The sequence below is a fragment of the Ptychodera flava genome, chromosome 22, assembly GCF_041260155.1.
Source record: "Ptychodera flava strain L36383 chromosome 22, AS_Pfla_20210202, whole genome shotgun sequence".
NCBI lineage: Eukaryota > Metazoa > Hemichordata > Enteropneusta > Ptychoderidae > Ptychodera > Ptychodera flava.
In genome coordinates, this window is record NC_091949.1 from 28,801,031 (window position 1) to 28,825,641 (window position 24,611).

At 37.3% G+C, this 24,611-nt stretch overlaps 2 protein-coding genes across 2 annotated transcripts; both read right to left on the minus strand.

Moving 5' to 3' along the window:
- Positions 1-591: 591 nt before the first annotated feature.
- On the minus strand, positions 592-16,319 carry LOC139123128 (leucine-rich repeat-containing protein 74A-like). The gene is made up of 12 exons (XM_070689141.1): positions 15,406-16,319; positions 14,728-14,954; positions 12,542-12,649; positions 11,062-11,155; positions 9,095-9,144; positions 7,612-7,699; positions 7,375-7,460; positions 6,946-7,140; positions 5,755-5,850; positions 2,789-3,058; positions 2,414-2,499; positions 592-996 (listed from the first exon to the last, which is right to left on the minus strand). The coding sequence occupies exons 1-12, from the start codon at positions 15,449-15,451 to the stop codon at positions 801-803; spliced, it is 1,542 nt and encodes a 513-aa protein (XP_070545242.1). The 5' UTR covers positions 15,452-16,319; the 3' UTR covers positions 592-800.
- A 122-nt stretch (positions 16,320-16,441) lies between these two features.
- On the minus strand, positions 16,442-24,611 carry LOC139123129 (Golgi-associated plant pathogenesis-related protein 1-like). The gene is made up of 4 exons (XM_070689142.1): positions 24,373-24,611; positions 18,857-19,069; positions 18,591-18,668; positions 16,442-17,849 (listed from the first exon to the last, which is right to left on the minus strand). Exons 1-4 carry the CDS (start codon positions 24,407-24,409, stop codon positions 17,689-17,691), a joined length of 489 nt encoding a protein of 162 aa, XP_070545243.1. The 5' UTR covers positions 24,410-24,611; the 3' UTR covers positions 16,442-17,688.

The window sequence follows — 24,611 nt, forward strand, 5'->3', positions numbered from 1 at the left end:
TCAATATACAGGTATGATATAATTTTCTATATTCAGCGTAAATGTATTGACCACAAAAATGTGCAGTTCGTTGATACACTCCCAGCATTATCAGTTTGATTTAGGAGAATTTTCCTATGGCTGAATTTTAATGACAGGCAACAGAAATAGATTAACCTGAATATTGGTGTCTATTGATGGCAGCAGGATTTGAAAACTAATCTTCATAGACATCGGGTATGAATATTGTGTTTTTAAAAATGCTCAGTGAGAACATTGCAGTCATTCACAGGTTTGGTTAGTGCAAATTATGATTTTGTAAGTGAATTTTGATATCATCTAGCCAATTTGATAACTTATTTTAAAACTCTAAGGAAACTACAGGCTAAATCCGATGAATCTGTAAATTTGATTTAAGAGAAATTGGCGTGAAATTTCAATTGGCGTGAAATTTCAATTGATGGCTATAGATTTCTACAAGTAGACTTTTCTGCAATCAGGATTAAGTTTTGACATACAAGCCCATAAAGAATAGATCGGATTATTTCCTATTGTCCATTCAATCACTGCATTTGAATTAAATCTTGTAGTGATGACAAGTTAGTCCCGATGTCTGTTAAACCAGTTATTTTAATTTGTTTAAAATATACCTCTTACACGCACACAAATAATGAAAAATCTTGCGTACTGTTCATGCACCTTAAGGATAGGAATATTTCGTAGTAATTGGTCAAAATTATAAAAAGCTCGTGTGCTCTAAATCGTTTATAATAGTGTGAGACTGTGAAAATCGTTGTTAAACTTGCGTTGCAGTTTTCGTTTCATGTCGAGTCTGTATCATTGGAGCTTGTCTCTGAATTCGAGTCATCATCGTCATCATTGCGTGGATCTACTGCTGTTGTAATTGTGGGTCTTTTCTTCATTAGTCTGGTAGCTACGATGGCAGTTCGTAGAGCAATCCTTACACGCCTCCTTCTCTCTTCGTTCACTAGCTGTTGTACAGTACTGACGAAATCACTACGACCAAAAAACATTGACGACGTTACTAGTAAACTTTTGAAGTGCTCCATAGTCAATGGTCTTTCCTATGTCGATTTTCGTGAAATCGTATTGCCTCTGATCCGGTGAACTCTACCCACGAAAACAGCGAAGTGCTTAGCCTTGTTGAGAAATTTCAACATATCCTATATGTATCTTATTATATGAAGTCAATGTACTGTTTGGATACGGTGAGAAAGTAAACATGCTAGCTACGAAACGATGCAATGCGGTGACATTAATTCTGGTGGAACAGTAGGCAATTGTCCATTGTAGACATGTCCACACGGTCCTTTAAAGCCCCACTAGCTGTAGCTTTTAGAACTCTTTTTATGATTTTACTTTCAAGCTAAAGTAAGTTTGTGAGAATGTACTTATTTAGGTGTGTGTATACACTTATTATTAACTACCTGCTGGGACTGTAAATAAAGTTGCGATTAAACGTTCGCCCAAATGATACTGTGCATATCTGCACTGAAATTTTTCACATAAATTGCACAGTGTAGTCTAATGTAATGCATAGGGGTGAATGTTTTCAACTGTGACATTCTATTTTCTGTTTCCTTTGTAATATTACCAATTTTTGAAAATGGCGGGAAGTTAAAATAACCGTTAAAATTTGAATTTCTTTATCAAATGTTTCAAAAAGAAATGGTTTCCTAATGCAGTAAAAGCCCGCATCCATTCAGAGGGTAGAATTCAAAGAAAACCAGGAGAGAATAGGAAGATATTTTGAGGTCAACAAATTTCAAAAGGTACAGATAGTGTCCCGGTGGCTTCAATATGCGCCTTGCAAGTCATTCATGCAGTGATTATTGAAGAGTTTTGAAATAATAAATATCTTGACACCAAAAGCATCGCATTTAACACATGTCATTCCAGAAATTATCCTGCCGTTGATTTACACCGTACTTTATATGTAAATATCATCAGAAAAAGTACTTAACTATATAATGTTATCGCTGTACTATGTTATAAACTAGTATGTGAACATCACAAAATAGTACAGAAATTATAGCTTCTTAATGCTGTTTCGCTTTTATACTAGGGCTACACACAAGAAGGACATTATTCTGGCTTGTTGGCCTCTGTGACGTAAAACTCACTGGATTATTCAATTTCGTCGTCCTTTGTGACGTCATACAATTGGCCAAAATTACTAGTATGTGAACATCACATAAAAGTACAGAAATTATAGTGTATAGTGTTTATGACTAATTATATTTAAAATCTGAAACGATAAAGTTATGATAAGATCTTTTTGTATATTTAACCAAACTGTGAATATTTTTTACCTAATGTTTTTACTGTTATATGGACAGTGAGTCCGAAATAATATAATAATAATAATAATAATAACAATAATAATAATAATAATAATAATAATAATAATTACCTGTAATCAAAGTATCCCTTGTTATCTTTATCAAAACCATTGTACAGTGATCGACGTTCTTCAGCGTTTAATGCTAAATCGATTTCCTGTCAAGCAACAAGGGAATCAGTCATAAAGTACATTTTATCAATATTTGCTTTCTGGAATTACGATATAATTAAAAATATACAGATAGTAGTATACTGCAATGCAGACATATTACATAGTATATTACGTAGTATATTTTTCTATATAATATTTTGTTGTTGTCGTCGTCTACACACAAGCATTCGATTTTTAAGTAGCCTGTTGTTCCAATTTTTAAAACTTGTTTACATCTTTGGTGATTTCATAGCTACCCTGACTGTTTGAGTGATTTACCATGACAAAACCTACCCTGAGTCCTTGTCTAAGTTCGGATTTTGTTAATCTTCCATCCTTATTTTTGTCAAATCGATGAAATAAATCACCCGATCTTAGTTGATTTTGAACGACGTAATCTGTCAATGCTTTTGCTGCATTGGTTGAAGCGTGACCTTTGAACTTGATGATTCGATGGTCCAGATTGCATTCTCTGACAACCGATCCATGGATAACTTTCAGCTTTGGTCTTTCTAATTGAAGTTCTTCTAAATGATCCAGAAATTCCCTCGTCACTGATACATTCTGAAAAAGGCATATCACTATAACAGATGGGATGGTGGTCGAAAAAGACTCGGTGTTATTTTTTAGCGATTTTATTTTGGTTTCAAACTTTCCTTTTCTTCCTATCACATTCATCGCAAAGACTATAAAACTATGAAAAAAGGCAGGACCGAGGGCCAAGTGATGAAATCAAATCTTCATCAAACAGCAGACAAATTAATCAACTTTTCCTGGTGAAAGCCTTTTTTATTGTGCCTCTGCACACAGATAAAGACTGAAGACTCGACATAAAGCGAGACTTGCGTGCAACTCTTAAGGTGAAAATATTCTAAAGGCCAAGACATAAAATATAAATGCAAGCCAAAGTTGATACCGAGTGTAAACGCAGAAGTTTAATGCAAAATAGAAGAGAATTGAGAGAAGTCAAATGAAAGTTAATATAAAAGGATAAAATATATTGAATGTCGCGGACATGACAATAACGTGATCAGTTTAATATATCGTCCTGTTCCGCATACGTGGGCGTTTAGATAACGACATAGTTTCTTTACGTCACTGGTCGATTTCTATTCAGCTTAGGGGCGACGTCAAAAGTTCAATGAAGGATAAAAAACTTAATTCTTTTAGTTTGGGGGTGGGGGGGTTTTGACCTAAAAAAGTTTCTATCCTACAAATCGATTTAAGGTAAAAATTGCCAGGGGAATGAATATTTTGAAAAAAATAGAGCAGAAATGCACACTTTCGTGTTGAAGCCAGCGGAGGGAGTTGTTTTAACAGGGTGCAGAGCTGCACCTGGCCTAGTTAGTGTAAACAATGCAGGCTGTTGGCCTCTGTTGCACCATAGACGGTAGTTTCTCTACTGTCTATATGGTTGCACTCGGAATTTATAATTGTATTTTGTTACATTTCTGGTGCACGTGTAGTCCGCCTGAATGGAGTACCGGTAGTGTGAACTGAGTTGTTACAACCACCAGGACAGTTGAGATAGTTTTTATACCTCTGGAAGGAGAAACCTGGACTTTATTGTTGTTGTTCTTGTTCATTCATTGTTAGTATATTGTATTTATATTTGATGAAACACAAAGTGTGTTCCCAATCTTAAGCCCCACTAGCTTTATCTTTTAGCATTATTTTTATGATTTTACTTTCAAACTAAAATAAGTTGGTGACAATGTAGTCATTTAGGTCTGTGTACACACTTATAACTACCTGCCGGGGCTATATATGCAATTTTGAACAAGATAAAGATTACACTGCAATTAAATGTTTGCCCAAACATTAAATCACAGCTCTAGCCCCATGCAGAAAAGCTAAAACCTTGATACTATGCATATCTGCACTGAAATCTTCATATAAACTGCACAGAGTAGTCCGAATTGTAATGCATGAGGGTGAATGTCAACTATGACATTGTATGTTCTGATTCCTTTGTAATATTACCAATTCTTGAAAATGCCAGGAAATCAAAAATTAAAATTTTAATTTACATGTCAAATGTTTCTGAAAGGAATGGTTTCCTAATGCAGTAAAAGCTCATATCTCTTCAGAGGGTAGATTTCAGAAAGAGAGAATAGGTAGATAATTTGAGGTCAACAAATTTCAAGAGTTACAGCTAATGGGGCTTTAACGATGCATTACTTTATTTCACCCCTAAATTGACTGATCCTTAGCTTTGCTTTACATAGAAAGAGCCTTGCAACAGGTTCAATATAAGTCAATTAAGTTTGTAGGGGGGGTGGGGGGGTTTGGGGAGAAACTAAGGGAATTAAGTTTTTTATCCTACATTGAACTTTTGACGTCGCAGCTTAGTTTCTGTACGTCACTTGTCAATTACAAATCCTTCCTATTCAGTATGTTTTCATAGAAATCACTTGTACTTTATGAATGAGATCGCTCCAACTAAAGTGTTCATGTGCTGCCCTAAATATAAAACCGGAAATTGAAGTACTACAATCGAATCTGACAAACGTTCAAGGGAGATAAGAACAATTGCAACCACGAGGAACTTCACGATCTGGTTGTTGTTGTTGTTGTTGTTGATGGCAGTTGAGGTGTTGTTGTTTTTGTCGTAATTCACTAAGAAATTGAAGAACATCTATTTGTTGTTACTGCTCTTTCGATCATATTGACATCGTTCCTTGTGTTGTAACACGATGACATATGACTTGTTCAAACATCTTTATTATTAAACTAAGACCAATCAGTGTTTGTTGAAGAGGAAAGATCGTTTCCATGACACTGTTCACTTCTCTTCACGGAAGAAAGGAAGTCAATCATTCTACGAATAAACTTTGAACAACATTCCAAAACGGAAACACAAGTTATCTGCTAGTGGTGAAATAATAAAATAAAACACAGAATAAGGCAAGTATCACAGTTAAAGCGTAACATTATCAAATTTAATTTTTTCAAAAGATAGGCTTAACCTTTGACCTTAAGTTGAAGTAAGCGAAGCAATCCAACAGATCGTATATCCCCAGTTAAAAGTTTATTCTCTGATATGTGGAAGTATGAGACTATTTTTATTATTGTGACTCATACCAATCCTGTCCTTTACTTCCAACGTTCAGTTTCACAAAGGAAAAGACAATACCTGGTCATCACTGGCAGATGTTCACGTCATAGAAATTGGGAACTCTTTACATATCTATGTAGCAAGTTCCTTTTTTCGCTAATTCAAAAGTGAAATATATGAAGAAGATAAATCAAGGACTCACCCCAAGGTCAAGAAGTACTAGTGCAGATTCTCCATTGTTGTCGAGGGTCACAAGTATCGCAACGGCACCTGAATGTGTTATTGTATTACCAGCAAGCTGTAAAGACAAAAAACCTTCAGTTTTGTATTTTGAGCCTTTAAGTGACAAGCAACCAAGCGGCCGAATTAGCCCCGCTGTTATAGTATTTTTGTATGTGTTTTTTTTTTGTTTCTTTTTTTGATAAATGAAAAATAACTTCATAGCAATATAAAATGGCATTCAAAGGAAACTAACACGGCTAGACAAATTGCCATTTGACACAGATTAGTCAAATGGTGTGTCGTCCCATTGCACAGAAAGAATAAGCAACCTCCAGATATGCATTCAGATATGTAATGTAGTGCAGACTACTGATTGTGGTATTCACTTAAAGCATAATAGAATTTTTGCGATGAAGAAATACACAAATTTGTAATTTCTATTGCCAAATAAAACGTTATCACAATTTGAACAAAAGTGAATGAGGTTCCACGCAAACAGACCACATTTGATTGTTATTGGAAAGCTGGTTTCAGAGAAGATGATTTTCGAAGAAATTGACCAAAAGAGCAAAAAATAATTTTAAAATAACAAATTGCAGATTTCGTCATAATTTAGACAAATCTCTGTAGGACATGTACATCAAATATCAAAGATGTACCAGAGGCCCGGAAGAGGAAGATTTTTACAAAAAATGGCAAAAATGGCCTTAAAACTACACAGTTGAGTATTTAATCACTATTTGGAGAAACTCGATTTAAGCTATCCCTACGAACCTGTATACAAAATATACAAGTAATTCAACGGGCTGTTTTCATAAAGAAGCTCCAAATGCCAAAATTTTACTGACGGACGACGAACGATGGACGACGGGTGACGGACGTAAGACGAGGACGGACAAACACCTATTCGTAATTTGACAAGCTCTGCATCGCTGACAGCGGAGCTAAAAGCTAAACAAATGAATCAAATGAAAATTATGAAAATGTGCAAATCTTGCTCCAGTCTTTTTACAATACTATATACGAGTGACAGATTTATAGGACACGCTCTTAGAATAGAAATGTCTTTTAAAATGTGGATCGAGGTGATCTTTTACCGTCCATCAAATACAGGATAGGAGTTGTATAAATTTGATATATAATCACCGAAGAGGGGAAACCATGTACACACTTTGAGAATCTGAAGTGTTTGGTTGCTTTTCAGGGCATCTGTAATCTTTCCAATGCCAACTCTTGATATCCTGTTGCATCCAATATCCAAGTATCGTAATGTTGGATTCTTGCGAAGAACAACGGAGAGCACTGCAGCGCCCTCGTCGGCCAGTCCGTTCCATGACAAGTCGATGTACGTTACTGATGTGTTAAGCTACAGATATTTAAACAGTGACTATTACAAAGGAAAACGCAATAAATTTATGTAAAATTATTACAAAGCGCAAATGTTGACGATTCGAGGCAATATTCTGCGAAGAGTTTAAGATATATATGGAGTCAGCATCGTGGTAAAAACGGTCATCTCACCAAATGATGAAGTCAAAATTGTAACTGAATGACGTAATAAGAAAGAAAGGACACGTAAACAGTGATAAAGGTGTCTTACTTTTAATGCCCGGCATAAAGCTAGCGATCCTTTCCTTCTGAGATGGTTCCAACTCAAATCAAGTTTCATTAATGTACTGTTTATCTCTGTAGATACAAATAAAATATTTGCAGGACACGATCAGCGATGAGTTAAAAAGAGGAATCATGTAACTTCGCCAAAGGTCACTAAAATGTATATGGCTTTAATGTACTGTTTCTTAAAGTATACAGCGATTGACGATCAGTTGTTACTCACCTATCGCTGAGGCCAGTAGTTGTCCGCCTTTCACTGAAAACTGATTATGACTTAAGTTTATTTCTTTGAGGTTTCGAGACACCGGACTCTGGAATAGGCAATACACTAAGTATTAGGGAAGGGAAAACCTATAGAGTGATTAAGCAATAAATGAGAAAGGTAATAGTTTATATCTGACAGTTTAAAATGCATTGTATTATATCAGTGTATCCGACACACAAATATGTCGTTCTATAATTGGATGAGAGCTCACTCCGGCCGTGATAAAAGATGTTTTATCAGTGCTAAAACGGGCTCCTCAGCTGGCATAGAAGACGGAGAGCTTGTCTGGCAGGCAAAATCGGCGTTAAAACGTGATAAATGATTGAATCCATGGAGCTTAGAGATAACTGCAAGGGTGCTGTAAACGTTTAGAATGTTGCTTTTAAACTGCCTTATTAGAGCATTTGGCTTGCGCTTCGCCAAATCATTGTCACCTCTTGTCGTCTGCGTGTTCCACTGCCATGGCCAAGTACACATGCCGGGTACACATGATACGTATTCTCGACGCGTCAACAGAAGAGGGGATACTTAAAGGACACTGTCACCTGTTCAAATTTTGCCACAGTTATCATGGAAAGAGAAGATCTAACCAATCACAGATTTTAAGCGGGTGGCCGCTTTTTAAAAACATCGCCCTCACATGAGCATTTTGAATACCGGGGAACTCCTTTGACCATATATGGGTATATTTAGATTACAGGTGACTGTATACCTTTAAAGGACAAAGTCGGCCCACTTTTCATGAATTTTGTTTGATACGAGATACTACTTATATTGTTTGATATGTTGAAAGATACTGAATGAATGAGTGACAATGCATACATTCAACCCAGGTTTTAGACACGATGCATGAAACCATCGCAAGAATGAATAAAGAGTCATGACGATTGCTTAATATTCTCTCTCTTCTCGTTTGGCTGCTAAAACTTTTCACGCAGTAAACACTGTGATATAATATATTACCAAAATCAACCCTTTTCCGGGTATACAATTTCTTTAGATAATATCCGCTCCATTTAGCATTGGCCTTGTACCCAATTCCTCGTTTACACCCGTCTATGGCGGTGGTTATTGCTTAATTTTACAAAGCCATAACCGCACTGAAACAATCGTTGAACTGACAGGGTGAAGTTTTCACTTGCTCAGTAACATGAGGTATGTTGTTTTTTACATAATATAACTCTGTTGTTAGAAATTTAAAGCGTTAAGAACACAAAGCAACTTGTCAATCTGTCAAATATTCACCCAGAAATGGATGTTAGCATCAGAATGCAATGTGAGTGCCCGAAGAAAGTCCGTGCTGTATTTATACTCGTTGCACTGTCGTCACGTTAAACGGCAATGAGAAAGATGGGCATCCTGCAGGGATTAGAAAGTGTAAGACCAAATTTACAGTTTGTAGTCAAGTTTGATAGCGTATTAAGAATCATCGTACACATACCTTAAGAAGTTCTGCAAAGTGCACTGCGTCGGACTCTTTGAAACGATTTCCTAAATCAGGAGATAAGACAAGGCGATTTAAAGGTATACAGTCACCTGTAATCTAAATATGCCCATATATATTGTCAAAGGGGCGTTCCTTGGTATTCAAAACACCCATGTGAGGGCGCTGTTTTTAAAAGCGGCCACCCGCTTAAACTGTGATTGGTTAGATTTTCTCTTTCCATGGTAACTGTGGCAAAATTGGAATAGGTGACAGTATACCTTTAAAGTCACGAAAACTTCATTTAGATGTATAGTACCGCACGATATGCATGAATAGTTTGTTAGCTTGATCTTGTATATTTGTGATAGCATTGGCATATCAGAATGAACGTGACCGGGTCACTCTAAGTAAAATATTAAAAGTTTTGTAACTGTTACATAGTCGATTAAATCAAGACAATGCTTTTTCAAAAATCTTTAGTAACCTACACCACAGAGTATGATAGACAGAGTGGCAACACCTATTGTTTAAGGCGTGAAGCGGTTACGTAAGCAATCCGTGTTTGCCTCGCCTCACGAAGCTCTTGGCTCTCTTTTCCGAAGAGTGCCGACCATGCACCCTTCGGTAATTTTCGGATTTTCACCAATTGTTAAGCGAAAGTATGTTCGACAAAGTTTGTGTTGTTGTTGTCGTGTGGTGCTGATCGGAATTGATGTACTGGCAAAAACAGGAGTGTTTTGAGCTTCAGGAAAGTGGGTTTTACCGTTTTAAAAATTCCTCTCATATTTTTATGAATATATAATAAGTGTGTTTGAACCAAATTTGAAAGTCTTTTTATCGATACCGTCTGGTTTTACTCAATGGTTTACGGTCAGTCATACCGCCTTTTACACGTGCGTCAAGAAAGGACATGTTTATGAAACTGCTGGCGTGTTATGTTTTGATTGGCGTGAAGCAGTGTTTCTGGCCTGAGAGCTCACAAAGTAACTATGGTTGCTACGCGACTGGCAGTACGATGCCATCTCGTCGTATGTTTCGCATAATCTCGTGTAATTATCAACCACAAACAAAGCCTCCAAAACGTTTAACACCTTTGAAGCTCATTTTAATATGAAAAGCCAATAGTCTACCGAGACGACCATGGAACAAAAGGCATGCAAGTGTTGCCACTCTGTTTATGATACTCTGTGCTTACACATAGTTTCAACCAAGGCTTACTCTGATGTTCTATCTCACATGTTGTCTCGCCAAACAAAGTGTTAATAGTAGAATTATAAATATTAATTTTGGAAGATAAATAGTGCAGAAATATCTCCAAGACGTATCTGAGACGTTACATAGTGACAATGAATATCACTTCTCTGATCTTTACAATAATCCAACTGTAACTGCTTCACGCCTGCAACATATCTAAATCGTTCCGAACGTTAAAATAAATTTTGAAGATGTCATCATCGCCCGATAAGAATCAAGTGTCAAATATCACAAACTAATGACGTCACGGCGGGATTACCGGAATATACAGCCATGGCATTTTTTACCAAATCTAACCTCATTGTGCGAAGGGCACCCAGGTGATGGTTAACTTAATTCTGAGATAGACTGCTAGGTGATGGCTAACCTCATTCTGAAAAAGGCGCCCAGGTGATGGCTAACTTCATTCTGAGATAGACCGCTAGGTGATGGCTAACCTCATTCTGAGAAAGGCGCCCAGGTGATGGCTAACTTCATTCTGAGATGGACCGCCAGGTGATGGCTATTAACTTCATTCTGGGAAGGGCGCCCAGGTGATGGCTAACCTCATTCTGACAGCGATCCCCACAGGTTTATGGCTAACCTCATTCTGGGAAGGACGCCCAGGTGATGGCATATGGAACTACATGCTGCTTGGTTCACAGATCTTAGTGCACACCGTGCCAAATATTCGTTATGTTTAACTTTTCCGGGATATTAACGAGAACAATAGCTATTAAGTTACTTACCCCTTAATTGTAGGTTTGTGAGGTTGTTGTTTGAATTAATTACATCACATATCAGTCTAGCGCCCTCCGAGCCCAGATTGTTTTCCGATAGATTCTACAGCATAACAGAATGAGAAGAAAATCTGAAATTTCCGAATTAGTCCATCTACCCAAGTCATTCACAAGAAATTGTAATTCGAAATGTTTTATAAGTAAATGTACAGTTCTGTTACAAGCAGAATTAATATTTTGAGAGGAATTCAGAGATTTTCGAAATGTTAGGAAATGCCGACTCCTTTTCGTTAGCTGTCTCTCACTAAAATCCCTCAGGCAAACTCCCTGTCAGCACATTCGCCATTATCAAAGCTCAAAATATTGAGCAAATGATAAAAATTTTCGACCGCTGATAATAAACAATCCCTATCCACCCACCTATGTATACACAAAAAGGTTTTCAGCTCGCCAGTTGTGTTACCAAGCAAGCGTCTGGTTTTATTTTCAAGTTGGTAACGGCCTTGGTGGCTGCTCCTCAAATATTCATATAACGATAAGATCATCTTTTTTGTTCTCTTTACGGTACCGTATTAGCATCATGTTATCTCAGGGCTCACTCCCCGTGTGATATGTAGATGTCGGTTCTATAATGAAGATATTATTGAACTTAAGGGATACAGTCGTCGGAACTGCGGTCGAAGGTCGCATGGGACCCATACAACCAACGTAAACACTGTATCCAGGGTATGATGGTGATTGATGAAAGTTAAAATATGTCCGTCATAATCTACATCATATATACTTTAAATGTTGCAGCTATGATGATGAGATGCATCTAGATATCGTTTACGAAATACATTGTTTTTTAAACAAGAAATTCGCACAGACGCAGTTCCGACAACCATTTGCCTTTAAGAGCCTCTGGATCTGTTGACTTTAATTCACAACACACATTGACTTTAACTTGACCTTAGCGGCTTGCCCTACAGCTGTAACTGTAGTTAGATTGACGTACATTATGAACGATTTGAATACAGTAATGCCCCAATGATTTTTTGTATTCGCTGATTGGTATTATTATTATTATATTATTATTATTATTATTATTATTATTATTATTATTATTATTATCAAAAACTTCTTTAAAGCGCACTACACATACGTCTCAGCGCGCTGTACATGACTGAAGAAAAAAGAAATACATGACTAAAATGAAAGCAAGATTGTTTTTAAAAAGTCACAAATATCACAAGAAATTTGGAAACGAAGTAAAAATGAGCAAAATGGCTTAAAATCACGGTTGATAAAACTCAGTAAAAAGGTGAGTCTTTAAAGCACGTTTAAAACATTCACCATTTTTTGCAGAGCGAATCTCTGATGGCAATGAATTCCAAAGGATAGGTGCATGGTATATTACCGTAAATAGTATTTTTCGTAAACTTGGGTTTCGTCGAAGCCACTTCACATGGCGTTTACGGAAAGAGTGCGCAATTAAACATGAACTTACCAATCTCTGTATACCCACGTTTTCTGTCAGCATCTCTATAATATACATGGCGCCACACGGACCAATATCATTGTCCTCTAGATTCAGGTAAGTCGCTGAGACATTTTTCTATGAACCAAACAGAAAATACTAAATCATAAGCTGGCATTCAAATCAAGAAGAGGGGCTCAACTCTTTCTCGTCCTGTGTTCAGTTGTCTATTCAGCAGGACAGTGATTGTGAGTGTAGTCGTCATGACAACAGTCTTACCTTAAAGGTCGACGTGCATGGCATAGTGAATATCGGTAGACTCATCATGACTCTGATTGAGTGTAGGTATTCATATCACCAACCATGCCGTGGCTATCGAGCCAATTTGACCAATTTGCATTATTGATTGTTTCAAATGTATGGATAGAGAAGGTCATCTTGAGAAATGTAAATTTAGTACAAGATATTCACCTATGACAGACAGATATCATTTGTGCTGCGTAGCATAGAATTGCAGGGTACACCTTAATTCCATCAAGAGTAAGAGAGTCTCTGATATTCCAAATTGTGTGTCTCATAGCAAGGTTCGAGAATATCTAATGTTGCATTGTCATTTTTAATTTCCACGATTGCCAATCTGTTGATGTATTGGTGTTGTTGTTGATATTACGTTTTCTGGCAAAATAAGAAATACAGTATTGCCAAATTTCTTCTACATATTTACTCTAAAATAAGATGTTCCATGGCTTCATCTTAGCCACAAACTCGACATTTCCAATTACTTAAGTGTTTGGTTCGGGGCGTTTCCACCTTTGACAGTATAGACGCCCCTTACGTTCGACAGACTGCCAAAGACAATCCACAAATGCAGACTGCGACACTACATACTGCCTAGTGCTTAATTCAATCAATTTCTATGACGTGTGTTTATTAAACACCTCATCCCTTAATTACACATGTTTGTTATGGACTACATTATAGTACAGTTTGCTAAACCAACTTTGTATTGAACGCCTTTCAAACTATTGTTTAGTCTTCGTTGTAATCAGAGAGCGGAAACTGGAAACAAAGAAAGGTGAGTGCTTCAACTTTGACAGAGTCACATTTGACCGCCGAGTTTACGATCCATGGAAGAGGACTTTCAAAGGGTTTATTCATGAACTCTTACCATTCTCGTAGCAAAAGATTCTTTTCTGCAGTTACCGTAAAGGAGTTGACGGTTTAACGACGATAATACGAACACCAGAGTTACCGTAAAGGAGTTGACGGTTTAACGACGATAATACGAACACCAAGAGTCAGGAACCTTAAGACACAGCTTTTCATAGGACGGCGTGAAAGTACTCTTCAATGTGTCTTTGATTTTCATACAACTTGGTTTTCGTCACAAGAAGAAGTCGTTGAGCAAATGGCTTTCCCTAAAGCTGGGACATTAGTAACTGCTATGGAGTGTTTTATATAAACGATAGTGTTAACAGGAACTTGAAGGACCTACTCTAAGGTTTCTTGAAGGTATTTAATCCAACGTATCTTAGAAGGAAGCGGATCAATATTGAATATTTTATGAAATCAGTATGGATCTCTTCAAGCTGATACAGGAGATATCTCTTGATATGATACACATGACTATTACAAAATGCTTTTAAAGACAACCACTGGAAAATTAAAATGGCAGACATGTTCTGGATGATATTGACATCCAAGAAGTGAAAATTGACGATATTTTTGAAGTATTCAAAAGCAGATTCATTTGCTGTGAAAGCAATGATTTAGATTTAGATGGTTAACGATGGTCAGTTGGAGCGCTTAGTCGGCAAAGAATGATTAAGATTTGGAGTGGGTAGTTGCTGAAATGGTAGGCAAATACAGTGTATTGCTCGTAACGCAGCAACCACAATTTAGTACTTATTGCTTGCCTACCATCACTGTATGTATATTTATATACGCTTTATCAGTTTACCGATAATTAGTGATGAAATCGTTTTCAGACAGGGTAACTTAACATACGGAAGTAGATGACTTTTAGGATTTAAAATTTTAAATTTTGAAACAAAATAGTTAAATACTGCTGCCGATTTAAATGCGAGATAAACAATGTCTTGTTTTCTATAATATCCCTAAATGAGGCGCCGCGTACTGTAACTGGGATTGGTTGTCAACCACGCACTTTGGACTGCATGTCAAGAAAGTACGAGTCTCTTAAAATGTAAGCTTACCATCATTGCCATGGCAACAGCCTGAGCCCCGATTGGTCCTAAGCCGTAATGTTTGAGATTTATTCTTTCTTCTTTGTTCTTTAAACATTGCAAAAATTTCCTACACGGGACAACTCCCAGATCGTGGCAAGCATCCAAATACGCTGTAAAACACATCGGCAACTCTTTGCAATCTGGACGTCTAGGACGAGGAACGCCATTCAACAAGTCATCTCCGTTTTCCAAGTCTGAAAATGTACGAAAACATGCCTTTATTTGAAACTGAAATTCGTCCTGATAATCCTGAACAGGCGTAGAAAGGAAAGGTACAACTATTCGATTTTAGCTTTTGAATGGCAGATGTAGAAATGTTTTCAGATACATATTGGTAACTGAAAAGTTCCTTTCTCAGCGAACATAGAATATCATACCTACAGATAGATTTGGCGACAACTATCTATTTCAAGCAAAAAATGCCACACATAGTTGTAAAGACGATTTTCAAATGATCAGAAGCAGGTTAATTACCCACAATGATTGACCTTTAACTTTGCAAGCTTTGTATGTCTACAATATTCGTCATTTTTCATGATATTTTCAAAGGTTGAAACCAAGGCACCATCGATCCAGGTCTGTTGTCACGTGATAAAAATAGCAAAATGTGAAAAATTGGATATGTACTTGTATTTAGGTACTTACCGATCACTTTAATATCGATGTCGTTATCTACTTCAGACCGTGACATGGCTTGTGTTTTTCGAATGAGAGACGATCCAAAATCAAGTACTCTCCCGTGACGGTCAATTAATGACTGAATGGTTTCTCAAACTCACTCACACATCTGTGATACTGAATGTGTACTCTCAAACTCACTAACACATCTGTGACATTGAAAGTGACGCTCTGTGAATCCGCGTTGTCTTCGCTACCGTAACTAACAACAAAAATTACCTTCTCTAATAATGTCAACACTCGCTGCTGTGCACCACAATGGAGAACGTGTAAAATTATTGATAACAGTGCCTACTGTACAGCATCCGAATCAGCATTAAAACCCTGTGGTGTCTTGTAGATTCAATTAAAAACGAACCTTAGCTTCTGTATGTTTGATATGTTGCGATATTCTCCAGAATACGACGTGGTGACAAAGGATTATTTCCGTCTAATGAGAAACCAATAAACCTTTTCTTCAGCATAAATCCCTGATATCGGTATGGCTTGACGAGAACTACCTCTCAGCGACGACTTATCCGAATCTGAATTTCAAAATAAGCTTATCGTCACTTGCAGCTTGTTGGAAATCCGAAGTCAAACGGTCTACTTAGGAAGATCATCACATTTCTCAGGGAAAACCGTCGTTTGTTTACAGTTCTTTGCTAAGCTGGTTTTAGTCGCCTAGAAAGACAAGTTGACGTATTTGCTATAGGTCTGAAAGTTCAACAACGTTAGTACTGCCTTCGTCTTACGCAATGACACTCTAAATTACCGGTCTATTTCAAATATGATGAGATATGCCGTGCAACCTGTTTAATTTACGTTCGTTTGCTTTGACTAGCAGAGAGCTCTTAACTCCACTATGACCAGACTATGGTCGTTCACACAGTCTGTGCAATGTTACGAATGAAAAACTCAGAGCGTTGACAAGGTAGTAGTTTCAGTGTTGGCCATTCAGTGTTGACTAACCCATCTTTAGTTGTCATGGCAAATCTGAAGAATACAAGTCGAATCCATGTGATTGAATAATGTCCATTTAATAAATGTAACTAATGTCTCCATTTTTCATCCAAAACGCGCGTTATCAACTGATGTTGCGGGTAATTTGCAGAGTATGACAGACCTTTGACCTTTTACAGATAACAGAATATGCATTCTTGTTGACAGATAGATACACCTATATTCATTTGCTTCGTACGCAGTACGGTTACAACTTTGTCAATGTTTGTTTGTCAAGTTTACGTAGTAATATAGGTTTGTGCTCAAAATTGTGCCTCGAAAGACAAGTCAACAGCATAACACCTATAGGTGACGATACACATACTGATTTACGATAAATGATTGGCTACATATCCTGAATATTTTGGATTTGCAGTCATGATTGCAAAAGGTAAACTTTTTTGCATGCAAATGCTGCAAAATTAAAGAAAGCTATCTGCTTCAAGATATTCTTGACTATAACATCAGAATTTGCAAATTTAACACAAATTTATAATTTAAAATACAGAATTCAAAAGATAAGGCTGTCTTTACAAAATTCTTAATTAATTCTACTTGAGTAGCGAAATGTAGGAAATGTTTCTTGGAGAAACTCATCAACTTAAACAATCTCCACATAACTGTGATGTTTATAAATCTCGTTTGCTATCAGGTATGAGAATTTGTTTTGCTGCCACGGATGGACAATCGATTCTCTTTCTAAAAGTTTGTTTTTGTTTTGTTTTGTTTTTTTGGTCAAATTTGCAAAATCTATTCAGTTTAAGTTTTGGGCGGGCCATCTTTAAATTCACTCTTCGGCATTTTTAGGTTGTGGCCGTCACAGCAACAAATCTTTCCTTGAAATTGTTTTCAGTTGTTCAGTCACGGAGGGAACAAATCTAGGTACCCATTATGTATATAGCATTCATGTAGTACAATGTTCTTGTAGACTCCGGCGACGCCGCTCTCACACAGCCGAATATTTCGGTCTTATGTTCTTGATGCCTGAAAACAAAGATTGATCACTGCGTTGTCGTGAAATAGCTTTCATAGGATAACATTTGAACTTGAAACATATTCTACCTTTAGTACGTTGAACTAAGAGAAGAATGTTTTAAAACCACACAAATTTGCCATCTGGAAGTACTACATATTCTGAAATTGAGCGGCGTTAAAAGATTTTCTTTGAAGTCAAGGTGTCGCTGAGGGCGGTGTTCTAATTCTATCACATCTTGCACTCTTCAAATTTCTTGATAATCCATTCTGAGGAGAGGTACTTTGCTCTTTGTTCTATTTCTTTTTTGGCAAAACGTTTTCCTTGTACTTGTCAACGACATTGCCTGCTGGGTTGTAATTGAACACTGCGTATACATCTTTGCTGTCTTTCGGGTTGACGCAGTATCCAATGCCAAGTTCACGACTTGATTTCCAGACAACTTGTGTAAAGTGACCTGATAATGTATAAAGAATCACACTATCACTATACCAGAATCAATTTTGCCATGGGAGGTGTGAGGTGTGTGTCGCATTTCAACTTTGCGGATTTATTCAGTCGGCTGTAATGAGGATCACTGGCGATTACGGTCAAGAATAGATCGTTTGACCGTTTCATTTGTACTCGATAACTTTTCACTGAATGACCGCTGCCAAACGTGACTGTATTATAATACAAAATCCAAGGTTTCCTGCCTGTAGTCTCCATCTGAACCCAGTCAGGTTAGGGTGTTTGAGATTTGCTTCTACAGTGATGGCTGTTATTGATGTTTAGAAAGGATTCTTTCTAGTTGCGACACACTTACAAAGGATGATGATGATGTGTCTTTATTAAATATGTGAGCTATGATGCAATCCAATCAAGAGAAAAAGGCGAAAACGTAAAACAACTTTAAAAAGCAAGTAAAACAACCATATGACCTCATAAAAACGATAGTGGATGGTGTGCCTTGTATTGAGGCCGCGCTGTGTGAATATAGTCTCTTCGCATACTTGTTTGAAAACGGGGATTTTGGTCGTCAGGCGACGCCTTGCAGAATTTACGTCGAGGAGATCATAAAAAAATATAGACTACGAAGAGTGAAAAAACGTTAAGCAGGAGAGAGAGAGGGAGAGAGAGGGGGGAGAGACAGACAGACAGACAGACAGACAGACAGAGACAGACACACAGAGAGACAGAGAAAGGCTTATCAACTAACCTGTTGCCGGTGAGTGTTCTGGTCTATTCCAGTCATATTGGTTGATTTCGTTGTAAAGTTTTTCTACTGCTTGATTTCCTGACAAGGATGGAAGGGAAAGAATGTCGTTGAATATTTATACGAGTATAATTGCAAGATTCAAGATCAAACCCAATGAAAATATCATCAAACGCTCTGCTCGCTAGCGCTTCTATTTATTGCGAAATCTCTGTTCAGAAAATGTTCAAAAGCACAGACGCCTACAATAATAAAATAGATACATTTACCTGTCATTCCGGTTTGACTTTTCTGCCAAGCAATGCATTCTCCATATTTTCTATTCGATCGGTGTTCTAGCTTACCGGCTTTTGCGAGGCGGTCTGCCCAATTTTGAGCGTATTTATTTAATTTCTTGGTCATCTTCAACGTGGGAACGCCATGCGCCTTCCGATAAGAATTGTGGGCGTTGAGGGCGTCGTTCCTGAACGTGTCCCTTTGCGCTGGAAATAAATCGTGAACATTGTGTTAATTTTCTTGTGTGTGTTTTTCAGCCGCTTAGACGCCTACATTTTCCCATTTTGAGTGGACGCAAAACAAAGAATTTAATTACTTTGGCATTAGTCAATTACCAAGTTGCCCAAACTCAGGATGAGGATGCTGTAAACATCTACGACACAACTACAGGGAACTTCAGGCGAAATTATTTATCTAAAATGTCAACGATTTATCTGTTAAAACCACAAGAAGCCAAGCGAAAATAAAACATGCACCGATGTCGTTCAATCTCGGCAAGGAACTTGACATTTGGCAATGTCAGGTGTTTAATAGTTTCCTGAGTTCAATATAAAGTTTAAGATTCAAATGATACACATTCTAATTCATGACTGAACCAAATCTTTTCAAGTTGTGTATCGTAAGTACATACATATTTATTTCATTAACCAGTTTCTTATCATCATAATATATGAATTCTAATGCAAGTAATTTTCTGACAGCCTTGTCTTTCCTGTAATAGATAAAGAATTGTGAGATCGTATGAAGCAGTAACGTAAACCGTGTACCAAGGGGTAGATTATTACAATGTGCTTGAAAAAAACTTCCTCTTTTATGCGCTTCCGGTGGCATTGATTTGCATACAGGCTGTTAAGATTTATTGTCATCTCGACGATTCTCGGTCGGCGCATCAACTGACCGGGGCAACGTAAAATGACGTCGAACTTTCGTTTCATGAACGTCATGAAAGTCTGAGTGTTTGTTATCAACCGTTCAAATAAATTCCATGGATCCGAGGAATAGTATGTTAGCCTGTACAACATCCACACTGCAGTAGTTACACGAAACTTTTACAGGTATATTCAGCCTGAGTGTAGATCAATATGTTTGTACTGCTGAATTATGCTATGACGTATTTTTAAATGCTACCATGATTGGAAATGTTGATATCAAAATAAATTATTTTAAATGTAATAGCTATTGGCACAACTTGATCAAAAGCTAATGTTTTATTCTTAAGTTCGTCACATAAACGAGGAAAATCCAGTAATATCATCTTGTACAGACACGATAGAAATTCCAGACTGGCTAATGTTTATTTCTGAATGTACAGCTGGTCGTAAAGACACTGCATGATTCACCATTTTCCACACCACCCCGATTTTAAGACCAATACAAGTTGGTATGCATCACCTATGAATTCGTGTAGCTTCAGTGTGTTTCTCTTGAACCCATGAAGATTTCAGATTTTGACATTGCAGTAAATGTATTATAGTGGCAACACATAGTCCAAATACCAATACAGTATCTTGCACGTCATTCCTTATGCCTCTATGCTTAATACACATACAATACACAAAATGAACCAAAACGAATTTTAGAATACAAATCAGTGCTCTGCAGTCGATTTTACCAATGTGCATATACACGAGGAGGCCAGTGGACTATTGCCTTGTCAATGAAAACTTGATGACGTATCCAAAGAGGCATGCGATTCGTAACAGCGACGTTGAAAGATAAGACATACTAACACAGTTAATGCACTTTTGGTGATTAATTACTTTGAAAAAGCTCAACGACTGTGGACGTATGTTAATCATTGTGTATCGTTTGTCAGGCAAGTTGTACTGTAAGTTTGTCAATTTGAAACTTGATCGATAATATACCAGAGATTGGAAGCTGGTGTTGCATGCATTCACGTCATTCTATGTTCTTGTATGCATGCATACCGGGAATGCATACGATGACGGACGTCTTCATGTCTTGTTACTCAGCAACCACTGCACAAACGATCACGATGGTATGCGTACTTACATTCTGTTACGACGGTAAAAGTAAAAATATACTTTCGCGTGCTTGGCGCGTGATTACGGTCTCTTGAGATTTGTAAGACAAACACAGGGGGATGCTGTTACCTTGTCACATATTCATCTTTGAGATCAAACTGTATCATTTTAAGTTAGAATGAGATGGGCATTTTGATAAAACGTATCATTTTAAGCAGAATGAGATCAAATTGACTGTCAGAATGATATGGGCATTAGATCCATCATGCTTTTGTGAATGATCAAGTATGTCGTAAGCCACTCATATAAGCTGCTTCACTGTACCCTAACTATCTCTGTCCTTTAATTCTGGGATTTTGGAGAGTTTTAGAGGATAGAAACGGTCGACAAATGTTGCGTTCATACTATTGTTAATAAAAGTATAAAAAAAAATATGTGATCTGTGATGGAAAGGGAGGTTTTAGGTACGTCGTGCTATTTTAAACAGGTTGAAAGCAAATCATCGCAATTGTCGAAAAAGCGTTCTTAGAAGGAATTTCCAACGAAAAGACGGTATAGCTTCACTGTACAAAGCTGTTGCGAGCTTAGACATTGAGTTAATTGCGGTGGGAATTCTCGGTTGTTGATAAATTAACCCATCATACTTAACATTCCACCGTGTGATCTATGTAGTTAGGCCGCGTTCAAAAAAATGGTTAGGGGGGGCTGGAGGAATCGTGATTGAAATCTTTTTTTTTTCAGATCCCCCCCCTCGATACCCTCAAAAATTTTCAAGTCCCCCCCCTCAATACCCTCAAAAATTTTCAAGTCCCCCCCCCCCAAATTACCATATAGCAGCATATATATTAGGAATGCACGCAGAGTGAAAAAAAACATGTAATGTGTCGTTCTGCACGCAAATGTTCAACACTACCTCTTATCAGCAGGTTGTAGAGCCATATACCTATGGCAAGTTCTTAAATTGATTCATTTTTAAATGCATCAGTGAACTTTTTGGATTTCTCAGTCTAAGCCGACTTAAGTTTATCCAACTGTGGCCAGTTCAATGGCACCAGCTGAAAAGCACACAAAATGACAATCATGAGGGAGTATGAAAATTGTGTATTCTAGCTACGTTTAACCAAATTGTGAAAAAATGAGCACAGTGACCTACTGAAAATTTTTTTTCAAAAGTACAAGACATACAACTTAGATGCCACTTATAAAATGTTTTACGAAATTGACAATACTGGAAGGTTAAAATATTCCATGAAATTAATGTTTTAATCTCAGAAATTTTGGGTGTAATAATGGCAAATTTGATAAAAAATAAAAGATTCCATTTAGTCACACATTTTTCCCTTTAAATTAGAGTCTTTACTGTTTAAAGTTTTACTTTTGTGTTATTGGTACAATGAGATGTGAAAATTTCATTCACTGCATGAACGGTTTTATATATTGATTTTAAGTGATTTTAGAAAAACTGACTTTTCATCATACATTTGTATAAGATCAAGTATGGTGACCCCATCTTTTTTTCTCTAATATTTGATTGTTCTCATATGCCAGAATTCAAAAATCCATGGTAACTGTTAGTCCCCTATGTGTTGCTCTCTGGCTGGATCTTGTGTACAAGTAGATGTATGTTTCACTGTCAATTGAGTGTCCTATGACCGAAACTCTTCTTAAACTACATCAGAGTCAGAGCTACATGTATCACTGTCACTGCCAGTATGTAGTAGCAGGGCAGTAGTTGTATTAACTTTTTATTTTGACAATATTTTTGTTCAGTTTATACAATTGTGTTCTTGTTCTACTCCCTACAGAATGTTGAGCTATCCAGTATTCAGCTTGCCAACACAGCCTACATGTACCGTGCATTTGCATCATTCAATTATCACCAATATTTAGACAAACGGGCTTTGTTGAAAAACTGAATATTGTGTTTTTCAGCAGCATGCTGTAGAGAGACACCAAGAAACTGTGTGATAAATTGCATAGAAATGTTGAAAAATTATCAACAGTTGTAGCTCCTGCCCCATTACAAGGCCAACTTGTTCTACGAAAATTTAATGACATTCATACATTTTTAGACTTTTTCGAGATTAAAGACATAAAATGAGACAAAGCGGTTCTGGGTTTTGTTTAATTATTACTAACATTAGAACCATTGGACGACATCAAAATGTTGGGAGTCAAAATATTTTCAGGTCCCCCCCCCTATAGGCAGAGCAAAACTTTCAAGTCCCCCCCCCTCCACTACCCCAAAAATTTTCGAATCCCCCCCCTGAATTCCTCCAGCCCCCCCCCCCACCACTTTTTTTGAACGCGGCCTTAGATAATATGGCGTTTCTTTAAAGTTCAGACAGAAGCTCAAACTTACAAACATAGATTTGTCCCTAGTCTGTGGGCATACAAATAGCAAAACAGAGAAATTAAAGCACAGACTATAAAGGGCTTGTTAAAGGGGCAGATAACATTGATCGATAAGAAAGCTAGCATTCATTATTCTACTTATACAAGTGTATGTATCAATGAATGTGAATCGCAACTAAACGACCGCCAAACGTGCCGAACGTGTCTGTTGAATGACGATGCCTTCGTATATTTATTCCCGTATGACATCATACCAGTACAGAGGCTGGCATTGCGACTTGAAACTGTTACACATTGCAAAGCTAAGAATTTGACACCATGGTTGCCCGTGACGATGTGACTCAGAAAAAAAGATGGTTTTTTATTATTATTTTCAGAGATGGGCTTGTCAGAGATTCCATGTACTGTGTGTACGAAGGAAATTGAATTTACAGGAACCCACTCAATGCACGCTGTTTGACTTCGTTATAAGCTTGGCGGTTGGAAATATTTTGCAGCAAAAGTGATATGCAACTGACGGAAGTCTGACTTTAATTTAAACTGGTCACCTCGGCGTTGCGTTGCACATTCCTTGTCTCTTATCAGATTACGGAGAAGTAGACAAGTTGAAAGCACGGCTATAAGAAGTGGCAATGTGATGTTAAGTACATCTTGCAAAGACTTGACAAGGGGCGGTTGACCAGATGCCTAGAACACTGTTCAATATATATCGAATACGAACATCATTTTGGTGTACAATGTACACATCTGTTAACCCTCTTGTCCGCCTTCACTTTATCAAATCCCCTTTCCCAGTCTTTCTCTGTAAGAGACTAAAATTGGGAATTGAAGAAGCTTGCTTTGGATTTGGAGTTGCGTCATAGATGCATCTCTCTTATCGAAATTGTGAACTGAAAGTTCACATATACATCTGATCTTCGTCGACTGCATGGATGATATGTGCTGGATCTATTTCAAGACACACATTAACATTCAATCTGTCTTCGAGATTAAACCATCTGGGTCCGACTTGCCTACTTATACTATTCGTCTGTCATTTTGTCTGTTCAGAGATGGACTAGAAAGCACTGGTGGACTTTGTGAAAAATTCAACGCAACAAAGTTCACGTTTACAGCTATCAAACAAATGTATAAAGGGGCACAATTTCATTCTTGTTTCGAATACTTACCCTTACTGATGTTTACTCTGCTCGATTTCTGACCCATTTCACTCACAAATTGTAAAACCAACCTCGTAGCCCTTGGCCAACTTCTTAGATTTATACAGTATCAAACGAGGTCACACACGTTGCTTCACATTAAAATGGCCTCAGAGTATATATTATATGAAATCTCGTCATGTGTCACGGGTTACAGATTCCAATCATTGGGATGCAAGTCAGTGACACAAAGCAGTAGGAAGGGCTAT

What these genes read in the sequence shown, in the direction of transcription:
- LOC139123128 (XM_070689141.1), bottom strand. Translation starts at nt 15,451, where the DNA reads ATGTCACGGTCTGAAGTAGATAACGACATCGATATTAAAGTGATCG. An exon ending in CATCGATATTAAAGTGATCG is followed by an intron (nt 14,955 to 15,405) that starts GTAAGTACCTAA and finishes GTACATTTTCAG; the next exon opens with ACTTGGAAAACGGAGATGAC. An exon ending in CTGTTGCCATGGCAATGATG is followed by an intron (nt 12,650 to 14,727) that starts GTAAGCTTACAT and finishes TTTGGTTCATAG; the next exon opens with AAAAATGTCTCAGCGACTTA.
- LOC139123129 (XM_070689142.1), bottom strand. Translation starts at nt 24,409, where the DNA reads ATGGGTCAGAAATCGAGCAGAGTAAACATCAGTAAGG. An exon ending in CAGAGTAAACATCAGTAAGG is followed by an intron (nt 19,070 to 24,372) that starts GTAAGTATTCGA and finishes ATTTATTTCCAG; the next exon opens with CGCAAAGGGACACGTTCAGG. An exon ending in AAGTCAAACCGGAATGACAG is followed by an intron (nt 18,669 to 18,856) that starts GTAAATGTATCT and finishes CATCCTTGTCAG; the next exon opens with GAAATCAAGCAGTAGAAAAA.